The 22,872-nt window shown below is 31.9% G+C and overlaps 3 protein-coding genes across 5 annotated transcripts; 1 reads left to right on the forward strand and 2 right to left on the reverse strand.

Annotated features, from left to right (window-relative positions):
• Positions 1 to 1,959: 1,959 nt before the first annotated feature.
• NiPp1 (nuclear inhibitor of protein phosphatase 1) lies at positions 1,960 to 12,783 on the reverse strand. The gene is made up of 9 exons (XM_068768980.1): positions 12,640 to 12,783; positions 11,998 to 12,212; positions 10,937 to 11,045; positions 9,883 to 9,985; positions 8,233 to 8,316; positions 7,385 to 7,595; positions 6,237 to 6,339; positions 4,546 to 4,637; positions 1,960 to 2,205 (listed from the first exon to the last, which is right to left on the reverse strand). Exons 1-9 carry the CDS (start codon positions 12,666 to 12,668, stop codon positions 2,108 to 2,110), a joined length of 1,044 nt encoding a protein of 347 aa, XP_068625081.1. The 5' UTR covers positions 12,669 to 12,783; the 3' UTR covers positions 1,960 to 2,107.
• A 375-nt stretch (positions 12,784 to 13,158) lies between these two features.
• MrgBP (MRG/MORF4L binding protein) lies at positions 13,159 to 20,602 on the reverse strand. Of its 3 annotated transcripts, none has more exons than XM_068768958.1 (5): positions 20,189 to 20,602; positions 19,801 to 19,881; positions 18,533 to 18,637; positions 15,201 to 15,317; positions 13,159 to 13,821 (listed from the first exon to the last, which is right to left on the reverse strand). In XM_068768958.1, the coding sequence occupies exons 1-5, from the start codon at positions 20,541 to 20,543 to the stop codon at positions 13,733 to 13,735; spliced, it is 747 nt and encodes a 248-aa protein (XP_068625059.1). In that variant the 5' UTR covers positions 20,544 to 20,602; the 3' UTR covers positions 13,159 to 13,732. The 3 variants fall into 3 exon arrangements, with proteins under 3 accessions (XP_068625059.1, XP_068625058.1, XP_068625060.1); XM_068768957.1 differs by having other exon boundaries at positions 13,159 to 13,842; XM_068768959.1 differs by lacking the exon at positions 18,533 to 18,637 and having other exon boundaries at positions 13,159 to 13,842.
• A 417-nt stretch (positions 20,603 to 21,019) lies between these two features.
• On the forward strand, positions 21,020 to 22,700 carry LOC137925400 (peptidyl-prolyl cis-trans isomerase Fkbp12-like). Its single transcript, XM_068768831.1, has 3 exons — positions 21,020 to 21,141; positions 21,231 to 21,391; positions 22,172 to 22,700. The coding sequence occupies exons 1-3, from the start codon at positions 21,105 to 21,107 to the stop codon at positions 22,298 to 22,300; spliced, it is 327 nt and encodes a 108-aa protein (XP_068624932.1). The 5' UTR covers positions 21,020 to 21,104; the 3' UTR covers positions 22,301 to 22,700.
• The last annotated feature ends 172 nt before the right edge of the window (positions 22,701 to 22,872 follow it).

Below are 22,872 nucleotides of genomic sequence, written 5' to 3' on the forward strand. Positions count from 1 at the left end.
CGCGACCCGAGTAGTGGTTCCTCCAGGAACGAGCTTCGCTACTTTAAAAGAGGTTTTAAGCTAAGCGACCTCTGTGCCCTGTCGCTGGAAACATGGGGAATCTACAAATGCCATTTGGATAGAAGTAAGACTCCGGAATTAAGTTTCACGAACCTTTCCGCTCCGTGAACTCAGTTTCGATGAAGCTTTAAAAGCCCAAAAAGGGCTAACATCAACCCAGAATAAGAGTCCGGTGCGAAAAAATCTGCTTAAAGAGCTCAGCTTCTTTTTCTTTGTAACACGAGCAGTTATAATCTTATGATTAACAACTATTACTTGCGACCATCTCGATTGCAATGAGACAATCACATTTGTGTTAAGTATATGTCATGTCGCTATCGAGTCTTATTGGTTGATGTTGATTCTAGCGCGGTGCTCCTTTTATGCGTATAAATGAAAAAAAAAGGTATAACACTACAAACACCACTTTATTGTTAATTCTTTTTAGTAGATGGCGTGCTACGAACTAACGTAAACTTAATTTTAAGCTAACGATTATAAATAATTATAATATTGTCATTTAATAAGGCTGTTTTGACTTAAGGCGCCTAAATAGTTCAGCAGGTTTTAGATTTCACAGACTAGCTCGTAGTACTTACTATTAAATTAATTTTTACTAAATATTATCTAAAAATAAGTTATTTGTGAAGAAGACATTGAAAAATTCTAATTCTAATTTCAATTATAATGTTCAACATCCGTAATTCCCAAAGGTTACAGATCTTCCTGGGTGGCAATCGGTTTCCCATTGTATGCGTCTTTATTTATAATGATGATTGGGTTCGTTATTTCAAGTCTTAAGATTATATGACCAATGTAATTTTAGTTTCTTTATAATAACTGTTACGATTGTCTATTAAAACGTAGGCAGCTTATATATAAATGGTGTTTATTTTTTTTAAATAAATAAACACTTCTCTACGCTATTTAAGTCTTTCCCTTTTCGGAGAAGGGGTAATAATTAACCCTTATCGGTCTTAAATCATCACTGACGTGACTACAGTAGTTTTCTGCAGTGGTCGTATGGCACGCATGAGGTGACAAGTTGGATCATGTTGAAACATGCTGCCTATTAAATGCACATACGTTTGACTTTTCAGTTTTTTAGAACTTTAAGCAGTGAAATTTCAATTTTTCTTGTTAGAATTAATTTTTAATTGAAAATAATCCAGAAAGCGATTTCAGTTCTAATGATGAGTCTAGCAGGGACGGTTATTTCCTAAATGAAAGAAAACTTGTTACTAAACAATATTCAAGTGAAAAGAAAATAATGCAGAATCAAAAGTTGATAACTCAGATGATTGGATTGAAATCAATAGTGACGATGATGGTTTAAGCTTTATTTTCGACTAATAGGATTCATTTTTTAAATAATGCTATTCAAATTTTTATAAATATTTAGAAGCCTATTGATTAATTCAACATTTTTTAACGAATGTACCAGTAACTAATATTAATTTTTATGCAAAAGAGAAATTGAAAAGAAACAATCATGTACTAGATGGGAATAAAGCATGCGATACTTGGCGTAGCTGACGAGAAGACAGACAAAAAACTTTTGACTTTCCTTGAGTCCGCTCCTTAAAATACCGCAGGCAATTTCCAGACGGTTCGACGCGATGGGAGGTGAAATAAAGAAACAATAAAGCCTCCTGAATGATGAGCCTTTACCGTACTTTATTTTGTCTCACCGCCTGCCAGCGGCAGTGAAAGATTCAAAAAAGCGAGAAAAGCACAATGGAACCTAAATTATTTTAGTCTTAATTAGTATACCTACCTTTTTGATATCCCGCCATCAACCCCGACTGACTCTTTCATAGAATACAACCTTTGTTCCCGACTGTCTCTTTTGTGTCGGATATTTGAGCGATCGTCACACTACAGATATAATAAAGAAAAAAAAAACAAAATACATGGCATTGTATAATTTTATTCTCACAAATCAACACTTTTCACAGTTGTTTCACGCCTCCAATTCGGAGCTTCGATTGCACTTAACTTAAATAGATATACAAATAAAAGTATTCGTCGCACAGTGAAATAGTCTCGCCATGCGCATGCGCTGACGTTACACCCCGGATATGAGGCCAGGTTTCCTCCCTGGCCACGCCTCCTTCGCATACTTCTTTTTCCGCGGCTCGCTTGAAGGCCCAGCTTCCTCTGGAGCTGTAAAATACAAAATAACTTTAGAACTCTGTATTTCTGTATAAATAAGTAATATTCTCTATAGGACAAGTACAGTGGCGTAGCTATGGTATTTGGGGCCTGGAGCAGATTGGGGCTTGGTGTAAATAATTTCAAAATTCAGAACAGAATGTATTTAATATATATATATATATATATTTGGTTCAAAATAATAATAAATATATATAAAATAACATTCGATCTTAATAAAATTTATTGGGAAAATTTAAAAACGAACATTCCTCGCTTTTTGGCCTGCAAAGTCATTAATCACATTTTCAAAATCAATGGTGTCGACTAGTTTCAAACACAGATATGTGTTTTTGTGATTTAGGGCCCTTTTAAAAAACACTTTATGTGTTTAACGAGTGAAAGGCTTAAAACACTGTGTATATTATAAATTGTAACCGTTTACTTCTTTTTAATGTTCATATTATTTAACAACTTTTTTAGCACAAAAATAATAAAATTCGATATTCTTTTTATATTATTTACTTTAAATTATGGTTTTCATTTTTCTTTTAACATTTCATTATTCATCATTCAAAAAAAAATAGTTTAAAAAATTATTTTTAACTTTGGTGCCCCCCCTGCTTGAGGTGCCTGGTGCGGCCGCCCCGCTCGCCACCCCCTAGCTAAACCACTGGACAAGTAACATCTGATAGTATTGCGATCATTATCTATAGTGTTTCTTAAGTTACTTGGGTAACCCCGGAAAACAGTAACCCAAATATATACAGAGGGTGATTGTTTATACATGTCACAGCTCTAAAGAGTAAATGTATAGGTCATTTGTTATTTATGCTTTTACACTTTTTTCCAATCACGATATATAAAGTGACCACTCTGAATTATGTTACATTAACTATTTCATGTATATATATGAGACAGGCCAATTATATCTGGCAATAGTCTGTAGTGATTAATAGTAAACAATAATTAATTGTAATATAAAGTCATCTGAATTTTGGGAACAAATTTATTACTATATTGTCATTTTCAAGTTATTTTTTCTGATATTATTTTTTTCGTAGGCTGGAATGCGTTGGTTGATAGTAAATGAGCTACACTTTTAATGCTTTAAATCTTATACACCTGATCTAATCTCACGGTGTAAATAATTAATGTATGTGAAAATAGGTTTGGTTTATTGTTATTCCTGTGTATATAAAAAAAGCTTCTGATAATAGAAGAGGTGAGGTTGATTGTTGCTCTTGTATATATAAAAATTGTTTTTATGAAAATAAGTTTGGTTGATTATTGCTAACTGCTTTAGTTAGAATAAACGTGTCACAGTTAGCAACGCCTGTCTTTGGATAGAAATATATTTGAAGATTTATATAAATATAAATGAAACTATTAAGAGTAAAAACAAAAATGTGATTGTAAAAGGAAATAAAAACCATGGGATGCATTATAAATGTACTATACATTAATAACACTATCAAACTACTGTTATATTAACCGCATGTTATTAATATATATTAGAGTGTCCGGTGTTTGATTTGGCACATCTGCAACATGTGTTAGATATCTAATATAACTAATATCATTGGCTATACCAAATTTCTATGCTAATTATTAAAAATAGCTTAGAAGTTTTTCTGTTTTTTTAAGTACCCTGTGCATTAGAAAAAAAATGACAGACATTCGTACAATATTTGTCTTGGTATATCAACAGGTGGACGAAATATTTAATAATTATATACAACTTATATACATTCTTTATAAATCTAAAATTGTTAAATTTAATTTCAGTTTATGGTAGACTATTTGAAAATTCATAAGTGCATGGAAATGCCTACTTGATTAAATATATTTACAAGTCAGACTTCCTACTCAGTACAGCAGTGTCACAAAACGAATGCAGACATGACATGACCTCTGAAAATCCCGGCAGTTGAATTGGCACATTGAGAAAACTAATAAGAGTCACGACAGCATAGAAATTGGTTTAATTCATCCACCACGTTAATTCAAGTGACAATATCAGACTTGTCACAGACTGACATTCTGACGTTGACATTCCAGCATTGCTTATTAGCGCAAGAGCTCAAATTAAATTATTTAACATCAATTTAAAACTTCAACTATTGGTGTTTTAACTTATAATGTTTTGATTTATGAAGATGTAAATGATTCTTAAATTCCTGCAGTATCGTCACCATTAACCAACTTAGATCAGCTTAGTTGGACTAACTTATCATGAGACACTAGGACCTTCCTATAACTAACTGCAATAGACAAAGATAAAAAAACCGAACGTAACCAAATACCTTGTATTAAATTAAATGTGTACAATGATATTGTTGATTGACTCACCTGCGTGCGGCAAAGGCGGGTGTACATTGAGGTGTGGCTCCGGACCTTCGAGCTCAACGTCCGGCGCCGGATTAGGTAACGAAAGTCCCAATCTGAAATGTTTAAAATAAAAAAAATACCAAACAATTGCACACAATTTTGAATCACAATGTATTAATTCATCATTTAAAGATATGGAAAGGTGACTAAGTTAACAAGTGCAGTAATTTCCAAGTTTGTTTAGAACCAAATATGATGCAAAAATTAAATATATTTTTAATTTATTTTTTGTAATAATACTGTGATCACAAAGTAAAGTAAAATTGTCATTTAAAACTCCGCATTAGGAAGATACACGATAGACGTCTATCGGCTGTCATTATGAACGAATACTGCAAATCTGCAGTCTCGCATCTATACATTCATTGGTCAAACGAGAATAATGCTTGTTTTTTTTTAGTTGTAAAAAGTTGCACACACAAATATTTACTGCCAAACATTATAATTATCTACTATGGAAGTTCAAATAACTGCTCTGAACTGAGCAGCAGTTGACTTGGTTATTGAAAGACGTAATGTACGCATACCATATGTATACTGCTATCAAGTAAACAATACGCAGTTATTAACCCCTTTCGCTACGAACAGCACCTTTTGGCGCTCAGCTATAGACGCTTTCTTACAGCGAACAGCGCCTTTTGGCGCTTGGCTATAGACGTTTTCTCAAAGCGAACAGCGCCTCTTGACGCTCGGCTATAGACGCTTCGTCTGAGCAAACAGCGCTTTCTGGTGCCTTTCATGTGTTTTACATTATCGTATCAATAATTGCATGATAATGGTCATTAATTTGTTTGTTACCAACACGATAGCTGCATACGCTTCCTGTGCAGATATTTTGTCACATACCCAAATACGTGTTGTTCGTACAGACTACAGTTCGTACAAGCTGCTGAGAGAGTAATTAATTTTTAGGCGTTCCACAGCGAAAGGGCTAACAATTATTTCCTTTTCTCAACTATCCTTAAAGTTCTGGAGTAGTGATTACGGATCAGCAAGCGCAGCGTAAAAAGCCTACCCACAAAGAGGAGTGACTACCTTAAAGTCGTCGGAAGACGGTGGATGCAAACATCTTCCAAATGTGCTTATTGAAAATAAGTAAGAGAGACCTATATAGAGGCTCGGTGAATTGCAAGTTTTATTAAAATCAATACATAATAAATATTATGTACAGCATTTGTAATTTTCCTCTTTTGTAATTTTCAAAGTTACTTATATAAAGCCAAACTGCGGCTATGAACGATTATTTTTGGCTCAGATTTACTGTCGAATTATTTTAATAGTTAAATTTATATAACCCAGTTAGCTCATGGGAAATCGAAACAAATTACTGGTGTGAATAATAATTATTATTATTCAACCATAAAATTAAATAAATTCAAACACCGATCATAATTAATTAACCGGCACCTTAAGTATTATTAAGAGTGCTGTCATATACGTGCGCCATTATATCTAACCTCAATACACTTATTTTGAAATTTTGTTCAAATAATTTCAAAATGAGTTTTGTAAAAAAAATTTTTTTTTGCGTGTTTTAAATGCGTATTTAATTGTTCGCCAAAAATTCAAATTTAGAAAAATAGCTCGCACTATTCAAGAACTTGGCCACTCCTAGTATATAGGACAGATTTAGAAATGAAATTGTATCTAACCTTGCACCGATGAGACTTAAATGTGAGCTAGGCGCCGGAAGATCCGAATATAAGTTGTTCCCTCTGGATATCTCCTGCAACCTTAGCGAGTGATGATGTTGGCCTGTGAAATAATCATTAATACATTTACAGTTTTTACTACGTGCATATATGTCTTAATCCTTAGTTCACAGTGATCCAGATGGACCCCCAAGGGTCCTTGGGAGGCTCTACGTTGACATGATAAATGAGTCACAATTCGTAAACATAGGGTCCACGAAAGTGTATTTGATTTCGATAGTGAAGAATTAAAATGTCTTGACTACACCTATCAATGTATATAGATATTTAAACATTACGGCATGGCGCTTGTCGGCCACAAAACAATACACATAGCCGAGAGTCGACTATAGTCAACGCCTGTAATATAAATGTACGGTCGAGCGTAGACTACAGTCGTCAACCAAGAAGTTTTGAATTGAATTGATTCAAGAAGCTCAACAATTGCTACTTGTAAAAACTTGCTTATTCTATATTTAGTATAATGCAAACTTCTAAATATAGACCAAATTTCCACGTTTTTAGACGAGTTTTGGAAAATTTTGAAAAGTGGGTCTATGAATAAAAAAGTATACTGGTCTAACATGATTTTATACGTCATTTATGAGTGGCATTATGTTTTCGTAATACTCAAATATTTTGCGCGGGGATATTTAGAAAGCCGTGTTCACGTTTATCAGTTTACACAGCACTTAGATAATGTATCTTTACATTTTCAATTTTCAAATTTAATACCTCGAATAAGAAGTGGTATGATAATTCCATTTTAGTAGAAAAAACTTAGCAATGACATTCGACAGAATACAGTAAAATTACGTCAGCCGCTACGGCGCTGTTGTTCAAGTCGTGCTTATTCTTAAATAGCCTCTGAAGTAGCAAGTTTAACGCTAGTCGTGATATTGCTATAGTTAAATATCAATAAACAAAATCGAATCAAAACAAGTTTCAAGTATCAATTTGAATTTATTACTTGTGTAATTATTTTTGGATAAATAAAAATGAAATAAAATTTTTACTAACACTCTTAGAAAATTAAAAAAAAAATCGCCATTTTCGTTATATATATAAAAAAAAACATTGTTCGAAATTCAAAAATACAGTTGTCTTACCATCATCTGAGCTCTGCAACTTTAATTTCCTAGGCGCCGTGTTAGCGTTGGGCACTATAGTCGACTTGACGAGGTTCCTAAACCTGCCGATGGTTGGGTCAATGTCCTCCGGGTTGATGATGTCCACCTCCTCATTGAACGACACGTTACGTTTCTGCTTCTTAGTCACACCGGCGGGCATTGATGCCGATCGTTTTGTTCCAGTAGGCGCCTTGAATTTCAATAAAAGAATAACAAAATAAACAACGAATTCATCCTAGATATAAATATTGCACAGTAATCGAAGAATGATAATCGAATGCATATATATTTAAAGAGGCAGTTAACTAACAGATAATTTCACAAAAGGCACTATTTTGAGACATTACTCAAACATACATGGCTATTGGTTATAGTTATAAAAGCCTTAGGGGTAAGTATAGTTTATTTGTCAGCAAAAATTTTTAAAACTTTTACATCTAATTGCAATCAACCTGTATAAAAAGATCCCTCTGAAACATGTTATTTTTTTTTACTATTGAAACGGGACAGGTCATTAACTTCTAGCAATACAAATCTGTAGGGGTATATATATAGCAAACAATAATTGATTTTGAAATGTTTGAATTTTGACAATTTTTCTTACTTATAGGAGGACTGAAAAGTAATGTAGTTCTGTCACGATATTTTACAAAAAAAAATTGTATACTAAATGGCAAAAGGTTATTGATAACGAAGGTAAATATATTATGATTAGAAATAAAAACTTGTTAAAAATTTAGTCGTGTGAATTTAACTTAAGAAAGCTACAATAGTTTTCGGTTACCCTAATACACTGTATAATATAGACATATATAAAAAGGTCTTACCTTCATGACGTCACTACCGTCGTCCGTCGATATGCCCAACATCGAAATCCTGCGGTTGTGAGCCGTGTTGAACTCTGTTAAATTCTAGAATGATAATAACTGAAATAATTCTATGTGGAGATTGGAATATAAAATAACTGTCACTTCCTTTATCACTATTTCCCTTCCTCCCACGGTTAACGTTTACTTGTAGGCTTAAAATATACATACATATATATATATACATATGTATATGTGTATATATATACATATATATACACACATATATATATATATATATAATAATAATAAACTAACACGTGACTTAAGAAATTCGTTAAGCACAGGCTCTGCCAAAAAACATTTTACTCTATTTCGGACTATGTTCACGATAAATATGTTAGGAAAATAATTGTTCTAATTTTAAGAAGAAACATTTTTTTGGAAATGCAATCTAATTTAAACTTATTTTTAATTTGACGATTATAGATGATTTTATGTACTAACGCTATTTTGACTTTAACCACCACTTTTACTTTATGACAATATTAAAAAAATACTTAAACAGTAATATCATATGAGTATTTTCATATTTATATTACATAAGTATTTTTAATGAATAAACAATAAAATTTTTGACAGAAAACAGTCTCTACCGTCTTACACCATGCGTGATTAAAAAGCGTGATTTTTTTCATATTTTCCTGTACCAACAGTATTTATTAAGTATTATATATCAAAATAATAAATTTTATATTAATTTCAAGTATAAACGATTATTAATCAGTGAAGCGTTCTGATGGACTGAAGACAGTATATATAAATTCATTGCTTGCTATGGTCATCTGTAATTGTAATGTTTATTATATTTTATTATGATTGTATATATTGCGTTGATGATCCTAAAATAATTGCACAATATCCTAAGATAATACTAATTTAATTCTGTGCAAGATATCCACAAAATGAGAAATGTACATGTAATCACAATTATTACATTTTACAATATAAAACTCCAACATTATAAAACTCAATTTTAAAGTTTACGCCTGTTTATTTAAATATTACGCATTGGTTGTTTGTTAAGCAAATTTTCTTTACATATAACTGAAATTTATTCTAAAGAAGCACACAGGAAAGCAGGTCTTAGTGGGATGTGGAGGCAACAAGGTGTAACCCTTGATCATGACTTATGGTTTGACAATAATTATTTTGGTTTGGTTTACTTACTGATTACAAAGTTAACATTTAAAATCTTTTTACCTTTTTGTGTGTCAATATTATAGGACCAAAGCCAGGAACATATTGACGACCAAAATTTAATTCCACTGTGTACATCTAGCTTAATTGAATAAATATTGTCAGTAATTACAACAATAATACTATAATCATCATCATCAGCCATCATTAGCTAGCGCCCACTGCAAGGCAAAGGCTTTTCCTTAGAGATCACCAAGATGACCGGTTTTGCGCTGCCTGAATCCAGCAACTCTTCGGTTAATATAGTCAAGTGCAACCTTGACTATATTAGCCGGTTCGTAATTATTGTTCCTAGCTACGTCGCCAATAAAACCATCAAATTATACAATTACCTATAATACTATATGTTACGTTACGTTTACGTTTAATTCAACTATTATCATACTGATTAAGAAAAAAAATTAAACTTACATCTAATTCTGTCTGTGTTTCGGGAAGACCCAGTAAAGCTCCTTCAGTCTCTGTATTCGGCAAATCCTCCATTATGCCCCGGGAATTACCAGTTGGACGTTCTCTGCAAAATTTTAATTTGTACTATCATAATTCAAGTCATAAGACATCCACATTGGCTTCTCTCATAGATTTCCAAAAGGAATGTGAAGAATCGGCCTGCATCTAGTGTCTTCAGGTGACTTTAACAGACATCTGTCTATTTTATAGTTGGACGTCCCTTGCTCCATTTGACAGTCTGTGGTCTATCTTGAACCTTATCCTTAATTTGTATAAAAAATATGTAGAAATGCATAAAATCTATTATCTAAAAGTAGATTGTTAAAAAATTTTAATGCATATTTACCTATAGTTTAAGGGTTCACTTATCACGGAATGTATAAGTACATTAACGAAATCTCGGTGCGGTACACTGATCGGTATCAGTATATTATGATATATTATATCACAATAACAAATATAACATTAGAAAGAATTTTTAACATGATTCAGCTATATAGTTACTGTTTCTAGTGGCTTCTTGTTCATTAATAGACTTTATGTGGGTGCAGTGATTTGAAAATAGGCAAACATGGGCATTTATCATAGTTTGTTAATAGCAAGTAAATGATACATAAAAATTGCAAACTTAAATTACATGAACAATCTCTTCAATATGCACACAATGTTATATAGTTATATATAGAATAACAAGGTTTTATCCACTTATTTCATCTAATTTTTAAATCTTTGAAGTTCTGTCATAGCATTTTTTAAATTATTCTACTTACAATTAATTTTAAGCTGTCTTCAAGCAATGAATAGGTTTCTTCCAGATAAGCATGTATCATTACAGACCTGATCATTACTTAACATCAGGCAAGACAAGTCAAATGTATGTGAAAAATGGTGAAAAAAACAGTACAAATGGCCCTCATGTTTCCCTAATTTGGATGGTCTTGACATAAAAGTCTATTCATTATATATGTTAATTTTTCAATATAATATTATAATTATATAGCTATCAGAAATTTACCTTATTATATAATTTCTAGTTGATGCACCAAAATGAAAAGTTGAGTCAATTGGTAGTTGTGTAGGTTTATTCGATTCCAATCTCATTTTTCCAATAAATGTTCCATGTGCTGCAATATATTTATCAATAATAATTTTCTTATGAAAATTCATATATGAAAGGAACTAATAGCTGTATGATTCAGAGTGTTTTTCAGTTGTTTGGAAACATTGCCCAAATACCTAGCAACAACCTTCAAAACTTATTGTCACTGGCAAAACTGATGATAAGAATTTGAACCATAGTCCTAGTAACTGGTCTCACCAAATTTGCAACAATCTCAACATTAATATTTCTGAGGCCATACACATCATAGAAAACCAAAACCAATTTATGAACCCCCTTAAGGACAAAATCATGGCATTATTCAGGCCAGGATGCTGGGAATCGAGGCCAATGCTGATACATTGGGGAAACTAGATAATGAGGAGGCAGAGTTTCATGGTTAGAACTGTGATATATGATCACAGATTTAATTTTCCGGAGACTAATCGATTGAAGAAATCATTTAATAGGGATATTCATAACTTACAAATTTTGACATTTACTATAAGTTTTGGTTAACAATGATGATGTGTCTTAATTTGTAAAATAGCAGGCATTACATAGTTTTTTTTATTATTTATTAACATTATTAATATTGCTATTTAACTTTTTAGGACTAAATTCTTTATTATGAGAATGGTATTTATTTTAGCAGTGTTTATCAAAGTTTTGAGCAAAAATGTTAAAAATGTCTGAGGATTACTAATAAATATCCACATCATGGAACAAAATATTTGTTTCAAGTGGAACAATTCTTGGATTAAACTCATTTTTTCATCATAATGATACTTTTATATATATTTTATTTCATAACTCCAGACATCTGAAATCTGTATTGAACTATTGCCTCACCTAGAAATTGTTGTACACAGAACACTGTTCAATAGGTTGCTAATGTAGTTTTAAATATATTGACATATTAGTGTTGACAAATTTTAAAGAACTTCTTTACAATTAAATATATATGTAATACTCACTGCTGCCCAAATCAACTAAGAATGCTCTATTCAAGTCTTTATGGTAAACAAAAGCTGCATGCACCCTTGAACAGCTGGCATGGTCAATGCAAAAATCATTCATTTGTGGATTACGACCAAATAAATAACATTTCTTCTCATCAATCATTAGTTTTTGAATTAACTTGTCACCCTTTAAGACGTCCAAGTGTAAACCTGTTGGTGGTTTTCCAGCCCTGTATAGAAAATATATTACAATAATATGTAAAAAAATTGTGAAAAAGTTTTAGGGAGTTATCACCAGTCCGTAATGAGAATAAATTTACATATAATCTTTGAAAATTTAACCATCTTATGACATATTATGTTAATAATAAATTTATTGTACCGTTACCGTATAATGTTCATTTAACATTTGAAAATAGAATTATTAAGATTTCATAAAACTGATAGAATCATAAACATGTTGGGTCAATGCATACTCCAATTTCACTAAATTAATGATCCCATGTCATAATATTTAATTCAGATGGTACGTTAAGCCTTTTCCATAATTTTAATCAATACTAACAAATAATATTAAGTAGTAAAACACTCAAGAAAACGCAAATACAGAATGGCGGCATGTTTGTTTCAACTTAAGAAAATTAAGTAAAATCTCACCAACTGGGCACTTCATAATGATTTGCCATAATAATTACAATAACAATATTTAGTACAGTAACAAGAATTTTTATTAAAACATTATTTTAACGTTTATTGAATATTTTTTTGGTTTGGAAACCTTCGCCGCTCGTACGCTGTCACTTTGACAATTGATATAACAATCCACAGATAAAAATTCCAATGTTGATATACGTTCATAAGAAATTGCATATTACTACATTTATTAATTTCATGACTAAAATTTAAGATGATTATCTCTTAAAAATTTATTAACACTTAACAAATAAAATATTAAAAAGAAGACATACACAACTCGTTATTTTTAGTAAAAATTACAAATTCTTTAACTTTACGTGGTTAATATTAACCACATGAGGTGAATATTAAGTGTAATTAATAATTATAAAACATGCAATTTTCAATGTTTTTAACCGTAATTTTAATGTAAATTAACGTTTCCGATGTTTTAAATAACTATAGGTATACTGTATAAAGACAGATATTAAAACAACAATATAAGTATGAAAACAATTTATTTTACAAGTAAATTTGTGGCGCTACACATAAGGGACTGAAAAAGCAAACAAGTACAAATCAAGTAGGAATAATTTTGATACATACAAATCTTCATCATTCTATAGCTAAACTAATATTATCAATACACTTATTACATAAGTTTTATTTTTGTCCTTAGCATATACTATTTTCACCTCAGCAATTTTTCGGGTTTTTTGGTGGTGTACTGCTGAAGAGACTGTCTACGGCTGGGGCCCTTATGTTATTTCACCAGATAAGAAAGTCCGTGAGCTAGATCGTTCATAAATTTCAAATTAATGAGATGACTGGGCTCTCATTTGTCACAGGACTAGTTGCTATTATCATATTGTACTATGAAGGAAGCACATATACATAGCGCAATTAAAAAATAATAAAAAACCCTTGTAACTTATGCTGATGCATACTTCTTCTAGAAAAAATGATTAATAGCGTGATTTCTTCTTCCCCGCCCTTTGCCCAGGACTCTATGGTCCCACCATGGGCGTGGTTCTGTGTGTCAGAAGAAATGTAAGTATGAGTGGGTGTGTGCGTGTCACGTTCTCCGTCTTTTAGCTGGTGTTGTAGTTGGTGGAGTTGAAGCATTGGCACGTCGTCGCCCACGACGAGAAACACCGTCTTCGTCTATAAGAGGGGAATCCCAAGCTGTGAAATATATTACATATACATAGCCAGCAAGAATGAAATAATTTTGTAAGAAAATATACCATCACTGAGTTAAAACTAGTACTAATAACACACTTACGAAAGTGATTATTCTCTCATTTGCTTTAACGCCATTTGATTTTATTCCAACATTATTCTTATTACTACTATGGGTTAACTAAAATGTCGCCACATTTTTGAATTTGGGTCTCATTGTGAAATCGGTGAAAAACAGATTAAAAAAATTCAATTACTTGTAGGGGCTAGCTAATGCTGACACATGAGACGGTTTTCGATCCAATGTTTCGTTTAGGTTAATTGGGATGTAAACAAAGAGGTTGTGGTTGACCAGAAGCAGAAGGTTGATAAAAAATAACTACAACTGACGATGAAAGGGGATTCATATCAAACTATATCAAGCTCAGCTGTATGCTACGTTCAAGTGGAAAAAATTTAAGGGACTTTCATCATAATATGACTGAGACATATCAATAAACACGCCTTGAGCTAAGGAGAGGAAGGTACTCAACGGCCATAAACAATAATATTTATTATATAAACAAGGGCCAAGGCCTACACCAACTGAAAATTAACTCTAAAGTAAATTTTGATTTTTTTCTACTACTACTTTATCTTTTAACCATACACCATCATGATCATTGCAGAAATTGCACAAAAAGGTGGGAAAGCCCAGTTGTCTAGTATGTAATGCTTAGGAAAAGTACCTACAAAATTCAATTACTGGAAATTCACTTTAGACCTAACTGTGATAAATTGCCTAATAAGTTTTTGCTGATTTTTAATTTTTTATGTATTCAGATAACTAACTTTCAAGTAAAACAATTTAGTGCCGTACACAGGAAGTCAAAAACGTCTTCAAAAAATTTATTGCACCCCAACTTAAACCTCTGATAAAATGAATCATGGTGCATATTTTGTTGAAACTTATATTCAATTTACATATTTTATTTTTGGTTTTTGGAGTAAAACAACAACTTCACATGTGATTGGTCTATCTTTATAAAATAAAAACCATGTCAAAATTATGATAAAAAAAAAAAACAAAATTACGTTTTAAATTTGGAATGTGTAAAGGAAAAATTTAATAATCTTCATCGTGTTAGCTGACAGACATCCACTGATAAGTATAGCAACCAAAGATCGTAACCAAAGCCGCGTTAACCAGCTCGTGGTACCGATTCAAGAACCTTTCGGCACTAACCGTTAAACGAGAGATGTGCCTTCCCCACTGCCACTTCAAATGAGCAATCCTTCGAGCTACATCCATGACCTTGGCTCGTTTGCGGATCTCTTTATAAAATTAAAATTAAATTGCAATAATAATAAACATTTTTTACCTGCAACTGATGTTATTTTAGACTTTGTAGTTTTTTCCCGATGTACCAAAGATTTTCTGCTAGTAGAGCTGTCACGGGGACCTGAAGCATTTGAGTCCCTCGAATCTCGTCTCCGATCTGATATAAATCAAACAATAATACATGTTAGGAAAAAAAAGTAAACAAGGAAATTTATAATAAACGACATAACTAAAAAAATATGTATTTATATTAGATCTACTGGAAAGTTCTTTCCGCTCCGGTTACAATCAGTTTCAAGAAGTATGCGCATATTCCTGTAACACATATTTGGCTCTCTCTTTTGATCGCTAACAATGTATACATACACATTTTCGTCGCAGATGAACTAAAACGAAGTTCATTCTTGTGAGTATGTATGTATTAAGTGAGACGCGATCGTGTATCCATGGCTACCGACAAAGTTCATTTACGCCACTGTATTTTGTACGAATTCCAACAAGGAAGAAATACTACAGAAGCGTATAGAAATTTATTGAAAGTGGTGAAGATACAGTTTCTGATAGAACATGCAGAAGATGGTTCAAAAAATTTCATTTACGTGATTTAGACCTTTCTGATAAGCCACGCTCTGGGCGACATCTTTGATAGACGACGATACTGTCAAGATCATGTTAGAGCGAGATCCTTTTTTGACAACATCGGAGATTGCGGAAAGGCTTGTTTCAGCTCAACAAACCATATTCAGAAACTAGGGTTTGTGTATATTCGAGATGGGTGCCACACATGTTATGTGAGAAGAATTTGAATGATCGAATCATCGTATGCACATCTCTGCTTGCAAGCAACAAAATCGATCTTGGACCGGATCATAACTGGGGATGAAAAGTGGATTACCTATGAAAACATCATAAGAAAAATGGCATATTGTGAACCCGGAAAACCTGCCTCCTCTACCTCTAAATCGAAGTTAAGCCTGAACAAGAGAATGTTGTGTATATGGGGGGACATTCGAGGACCAATACATTTTGAGCTGTTGAAACCAAACGAAAGGCTAAATTCGGATAGGTACTGTCAGCAATTGGATAGATTAAAAACAGCACTTCAAGAAAAGAGGCCGGCGATATCCAATAGGAAGGACATCATACTGCTTCATGACATTGCCAGGCCACATGCTGTTTTGAGGACTCGTCAGAAAGTCGCAGAGCTAGGCTGGGAAATTCTGTCGCATCCACCATACTCCCTGGACCTAGCACCATCTGAGTATCACTTGTTTCTGTCTTTACAAAATTTCTTGCAGGGCAAACAATTCAAGAACGAAGAAGATATCAGAATAGCACTGGTTCAATATTTGGTCTCTAGAGATAGCATTTTTTTAAAAATGGCGTATACAAATTGCCATCACGCTGGCAAAAAGTCATAAATAATGATGGCAATTATATTATTCAATAAAGTTTATCAAAAGTATAAAAATATATATTCCTTTGTTTCATTCTAAAACGGACAGAACTTTCCGGTAGACCAATATATTGTTAATAAAAATAAATCTTACCTCATTATTTAATCTTTTTTTTTAAAGATTTGTTAGTTTTAACAAAGGCAAATAAAAAATTGTAAAGAGTAAGCGAATACTTGCTATATACAGGATTATTGATTAGAATTGCAGAAGCTTTAAAGGTTAACAATATCCCTAATACAGTAGTAGTATCCCTAATTTTTTTTTCATTCTGAAACTTTATTATCATTAAAAAATCTTTTACACGACGAAATGGTTAGTTATAGGTGTAAGTGGTAGGGAAGTGAATGTATAGCTCATTTCCTGTCAATTAATGTGTAGTAACTCAGCAGTAAGAACTGAAACTTGCGATCATGGGTCGCAGGTTTGATTCTCGGGATATAATCCTATATGATTCACATTTTGTGCATTAATTACAAGATTGCCACTGCTCACAAACATGTAACCAGAGGGTGAACAGCAGGGTATTATTATGGTATTTCCCCCCACAGATATCTTAGGAGGAGGCCTAAACCTTGCAGTGCGCGTCTATGTGCTGAAATACGACGACATCCTATTCAAAAATCAATGGTTTCAGATATAATAACATATAGCATACAAAGAAAAAATATTTATAACTCCATAAAATGAAGGCTCCTAGATTGTTGCCGAGATTGTCACGCACTTCTTCGATATTGACATTGAAACAGCATGTTTTGGACCACAAGTGTGATTGTGGATTCAGTCTCTCTGAATGTTTCAATTAATCTCACAGCTGAGGAAGTTAAAACACTACTCCAACTATATTTAGTACAAACTAATCATTGCCGCCAAGCTTCCATTATTTTTGAAATATTGTTCAATAATGAAGACACGTTTTTTTACAGTGCAAAGCTCCATTTTTACTAACCCTAAACTTTCAGCTGTCCAATTGCTTTTTCAACAATTGTTTACTATCTGTCTCTGTAGATCTTTTACTACAAGGAGACGTTGGCCTTTCGTTGGCGATAAAATCATTTCATGTAACATTTCATCATTTTGTAATTTATTAAAAGCTTTTAAGCTTTTTGCTGTTAAATGACCTATACATTCACCGTTTATACTTAAAGCCAATCATCCTGTATATAAATACAGATTGTGCTAGTTATAATGTAATTTCAAAATTCACGTAAAAAATTGAGGTATATAATTAAAAAAGAAATGCCTTTATTAGGTCAGAATCACTGTACACCGATTACTACTACCTATAGTTTTCAAGACCAAAATAACAAATAAAATTATTAAATGATTATCTTGTAATTTTTATTCATTTAGGCCACAACACCCTGTAATGTATTCATCAGACAGATTCCATGCACGAATTATGTATCTGGTAGGTAATAGTGATTTTAGGATGTGTTTACATAGCAGAAAAATATCTGTGGATATCTGTTGTTTTCACAGTCCGGATGCATACTCACTATCTTACGTTAACTGTTCCTATTTCTGTCTTTTTCACTTGTGCATGAAAGAATTTAAAAGAATGCTGCTATATTCTGTCTAGTAAATGTAATTGTTAGTAATATATATAAGAAAATACGTAACAATTGATTATAGCACAATGCTTCTAATATATAATGTTAATAAAATTTACTTTCAAAAATTGAATAATTATTTGTTTTATTTTTTGCTCAAATTATTCAATATATAAAGACATATTTTTTTAACCCTTTCGCTATGAGCATACAAGTATCGCCTGTAGAAGTCAGTGTAACAGTCAACCAGTTCTCAATGAGCCCCACAATGCATTTATTTTCATGCACAGTGTACATCAGTCACGGCACATCATACTCTTAGGAAGCACACTGCCATAGAGAAAGGGTTAATTAAATACACATACCATAATCTTTTTCTGACTTGATGCTAGGGGTGTCGGTTGAGGCATGGGAGCTGCCACTCTCTTTCCTTGTTTTAGTTGCTAGTGCACTAATACTGTCTTTACGACCTGAATAATTTAGAATTTTGTAAAGAAGTTATTACATAAACTAACTATCTATACATCTAAAGTATGTATAATTAAGTAAACTATATCAATATAATCTTGTGTATAACCAGGACAATAGAATTACTATAACATCCATCAATAACTAAACTTTAATGTGGTCATTAACTATGTATTATCCCTATGATTATATAGGTCTTTTAAGAAGGATTAAGAATGTTTAAAGAGACAATAAATACAGTTATGCTTAGAGCTTCACTGCATGATCAAATTAGCAATAAAAAGATCCATAGAAGAACCTAGGTTACAGAAGCTTGGTATTGTTAATCTGAAGTAGCAGTGGGTGGGGCAAATTGCTCATGTAATAGATAGCTGTTGGTACCGAGAGGTTCTCGAGTGGCCACCACAAGCCGGTTGACATGGCGTGGATAGGCCCCCACCAAGTGGACCAACAACTTAAATAAGATTGTGGGGAGTTGTCGTATATGGGCTGCATAAAACAAGTTTTTGGACAAGGCCTAAGTCTTGCAGTGGGTGCCTGTTGACTGATATGATGATGATGGTATGTCTTTACCCATTTTAATTTAATATTAATGTTGAAAATCAAAGAAATAATTCCATACCCAAAATATAATTTGTGATAATAGTAAAAGACTTATTATCTGAAATTGGATTGTTTTCAAAATTGATCTATCGATCGATTCAAATCGAAAGTTATTCAAATCTTGAAATTACCATTTAAAATACACTATCTAATAAAAAACCAATGGTGTGGCCATACCAAGGCAGAGCTCATCATTCTCCAACAAATAAATGAAATTTAATATTCTACCAAAAAATCTTATAATTAAACAGAAGAACTTGATCATTAAAATACTTTTTTACCACCTCTCCTTAAGATAGCAAGCGTTAACATAGTGAAATTGTTAAATAATAATGATTTCATTACATTTTAAGTACATAGTAACATATTCTTAAGCGTGTGGTAATGTTTTGATATAGTTTTTTTTTTTAATAATTAGACTTCATAGAAGTTTCAATAGCAATAAAACATTCTGTTATAACTATTCTTAGCCATTTTAACTTGATCTTACACATAATCGAGATATATTTTAAAATATGTTATTGGTTTTATATTTTATATTATATCTTTTAGTAACATTTACCTTTAGGAGTTCCATCTTTTGATGCAGTGCCTCTGGAATTACTTCTTGGTGTTGATGCTTTAGGAGATGGACTTCTTGCATCTAAAATCATTAAACACAAAAAAAAATTAGTTAATTGAAACTTATAACAAAGGGCCTATTGAATCAGTTAGCAGAATTAAATTAAACATTAAATAAAAATAATTTTATTTTATGTTATTCTTACTATTTTTATAGAGATATTTTTAAAGAATAAATATAGTCAACACTATTATATACCTCTTAACAGCATTAAATAAATATTATATAAACACTAACATTCATTTAGAAATTAGAAGTTATCCTAATTATTCTCTTATCAATTATGATTAAATGTTTTAGTGTTTCGATAAATGTAGTATCATTATACCTCCGTCACTATCGTCTGCTAATAAAGTTTCTTTACATTTTTGCTTGATCAAAGGTCCAAACTCATTTTCTGGTAAACTAAAATTGACCTCGCTGTTAGGAAAAGGTATTGGTTCTGTATCTTCTAGCATAGACATATCATAAAGCTTCTCAAGATGTTTCCAAATATCATGAGTGGATATTTCTTTCGTTATAGAATTAGAGAGTTTTTCCCATATACATGCCATGTGAAAGTGTTTATTTATTCCAACCGGCTTATGATTTGCCATTGCATAAAATAGTTGGATTTCCATTTCTACGTCCCATTCTAAAGTGTCTCCTGCTTTTACATCGGATTCTTCTTCACTAGAAACCATTTTTAAGAATATTGTATTTTTTATAAACAAAACAGCATAGGGGGAAACTTCATCAACAAAAGTTGTAATTGACAATTAGGTAGAGAGTTGCCATATTTATTCAATTAAGTCTTATAACTACGCATATGAATTTCAAGTACGCGTATTAACACTTAGTATCCACATTGTAACGTAATATGGATAATTTCTACTTTAATTAAGGTATTATTTAAGTCGCCTAAAACTGTAAACACTCTAAATTTGTAATTAGTACGCGGACATTGAAATCGAGGCGTATTTTAGTACAAATTCTAAAAGGCAAAAGCCTAATAAGATTAAAGTAAGTATTTAAATACGAGATAAAATTTAATTCGTTACATTTTGTACAAAATTTCGGACGTTATCCAAATACTTCGAAATTTTTATTTAAGTTAGTGGTTACTTAATAAGTACTAACTGGTTATACAATAAAGTATTTGTTGCTGTCAAATATATAATCTGTCGTGCGAGTTTTCTTTGCACTTTTTCGTGGAAGATACAATTTTAATTTTTTGTGTAATTTTTATTTAATCCTTTCTTGAGATGGGTGTCGATGTGGAGACTATTTCGCCTGGAAACGGTTCGTAATTTGTTTTAAGAATGTCGTTAATTAATAATTTTATGCTATGCCTGTTAATTTTATAAACACATACGTTTTTATTTTTCTAGGCACCAGTTACCCAAAAGCCGGTCAAGTAGTAGTTGTTCATTATACAGGAACACTGCAAAATGGGAAGAAGTTTGATTCATCTAGAGACCGAGGTCAACCTTTTAAATTTACGCTAGGGAAAGGGGACGTTATAAAAGGCTGGGATCAAGGCCTAGCCAAAGTAAGTTTCAAAACAAATATCAACCTTTAATTCAAAGTTTTATTTAAATAATAGATGAAAATGCAACAGCCTAGGGATTAAGAACTATCTCTTTAATTCCTAAGATACAAGTTTCTTCCTCTTGAGGTGCACACTGAGAATTGATCAAATTAAAAAATATGTGCGTTGTATATGCATGCCAATAAGCTGCAAGAAAAATAAGGAGGAACTGACAAACTTTATGCTAATATTGAAAATAAGTACCTAACAAACTGCACAAAAGCTTAAGGTCTAACATTCCTATAAAAGTTGGTTTTATAAGAATGTTAGTACAAATGCTGTTTGCCTACATAAGCCTGTAAGTCTAGAAGATCTATGCAGTGATTTAATTTGTGTCAACAGATGTTTATTTCACCAATGAGTCCCAATCTCTAGCTCTTAGTAGGTGATTATTTCATTGTGATGGTGCACAGCTCAGAGGAGGGACCTGCTTGACCACCAGCTTGGGTTGTTGTGGCTTTAATATTTAAAAAATAAAAAAAATATTTGTTTTGTATTTTATTTGTAGTTGAAATTTATCAATATAAATTTTGTAATAATTCATAAATCAACACATCATAAGCCTCCCTTCCCTTGTCTTGTAAATTAGTAATATTTTCAAGGGGATTATTACACAAAGTGTGATATATGACATATTTTATGGATGGCTGTTTAGAATTCCTCTTCAAGGTTTCTGTTGCAGGCTGTTTAGTTGTAAATATCAGATCTTAAATATAAAAAATTACTTAATATTTCTTACAGATGTCAGTTGGCGAGAGAGCTAGACTTACCTGTTCTCCAGATTTTGCATATGGATCACGAGGCCACCCAGGGATCATTCCACCTAATGCGACTTTGATTTTTGATGTTGAACTATTGCGTGTAGAGTAAACATCAAATACTCTACATTACAAATTAATGAACACTGATTTTTAAATGGATAATTGTTATATGTTACTAAACAGTATTTCATGGTTTGTGACTTATGTGAATTCTGTATTTATAAATGTTATAATGTGCTAAAAAGTATGGCATATTTTTGTGTCTGAACAATTGAGTATTTTTTTACTTTGTATTATGCCTTCAATTAAACTTTAGTCAAGCTAGACTTTTTTCTCTTTAATTTTAACGTTTTAGTGTGAAAATTAAAAATATTACTTTTAACTATGTTTGTTATGCTGTGAATGCTTCAACTTTTATTGAGATTAACTTTTGTAAATACTTCATAAATGTTATTGTCAAAAAAACAAAAATAATTCAGGTGATGCAATTCAAAAATGGGCATGTAAAAAATTTAGCTTTTTTTTTGTTTAAAGCATTTACACTTAATATTTCTTGCTGAATCTCTCATAACTTAGTGTAAGTAGAATATAGGAGTTGTTTCTGTTCCTTTAAATACTTAATTGTTATCTTAATAAATTATATTTGTTTGAAAGTTAATAAATTAAAGGTTTTTGGTAAAA

The sequence above is a fragment of the Battus philenor genome, unplaced genomic scaffold (genome assembly GCF_028537555.1).
Source record: "Battus philenor isolate CCGP_79_NKW_IND1 unplaced genomic scaffold, ilBatPhil1.0.hap1 SCAF_27, whole genome shotgun sequence".
Taxonomy (NCBI): Eukaryota; Metazoa; Arthropoda; class Insecta; order Lepidoptera; family Papilionidae; genus Battus; species Battus philenor.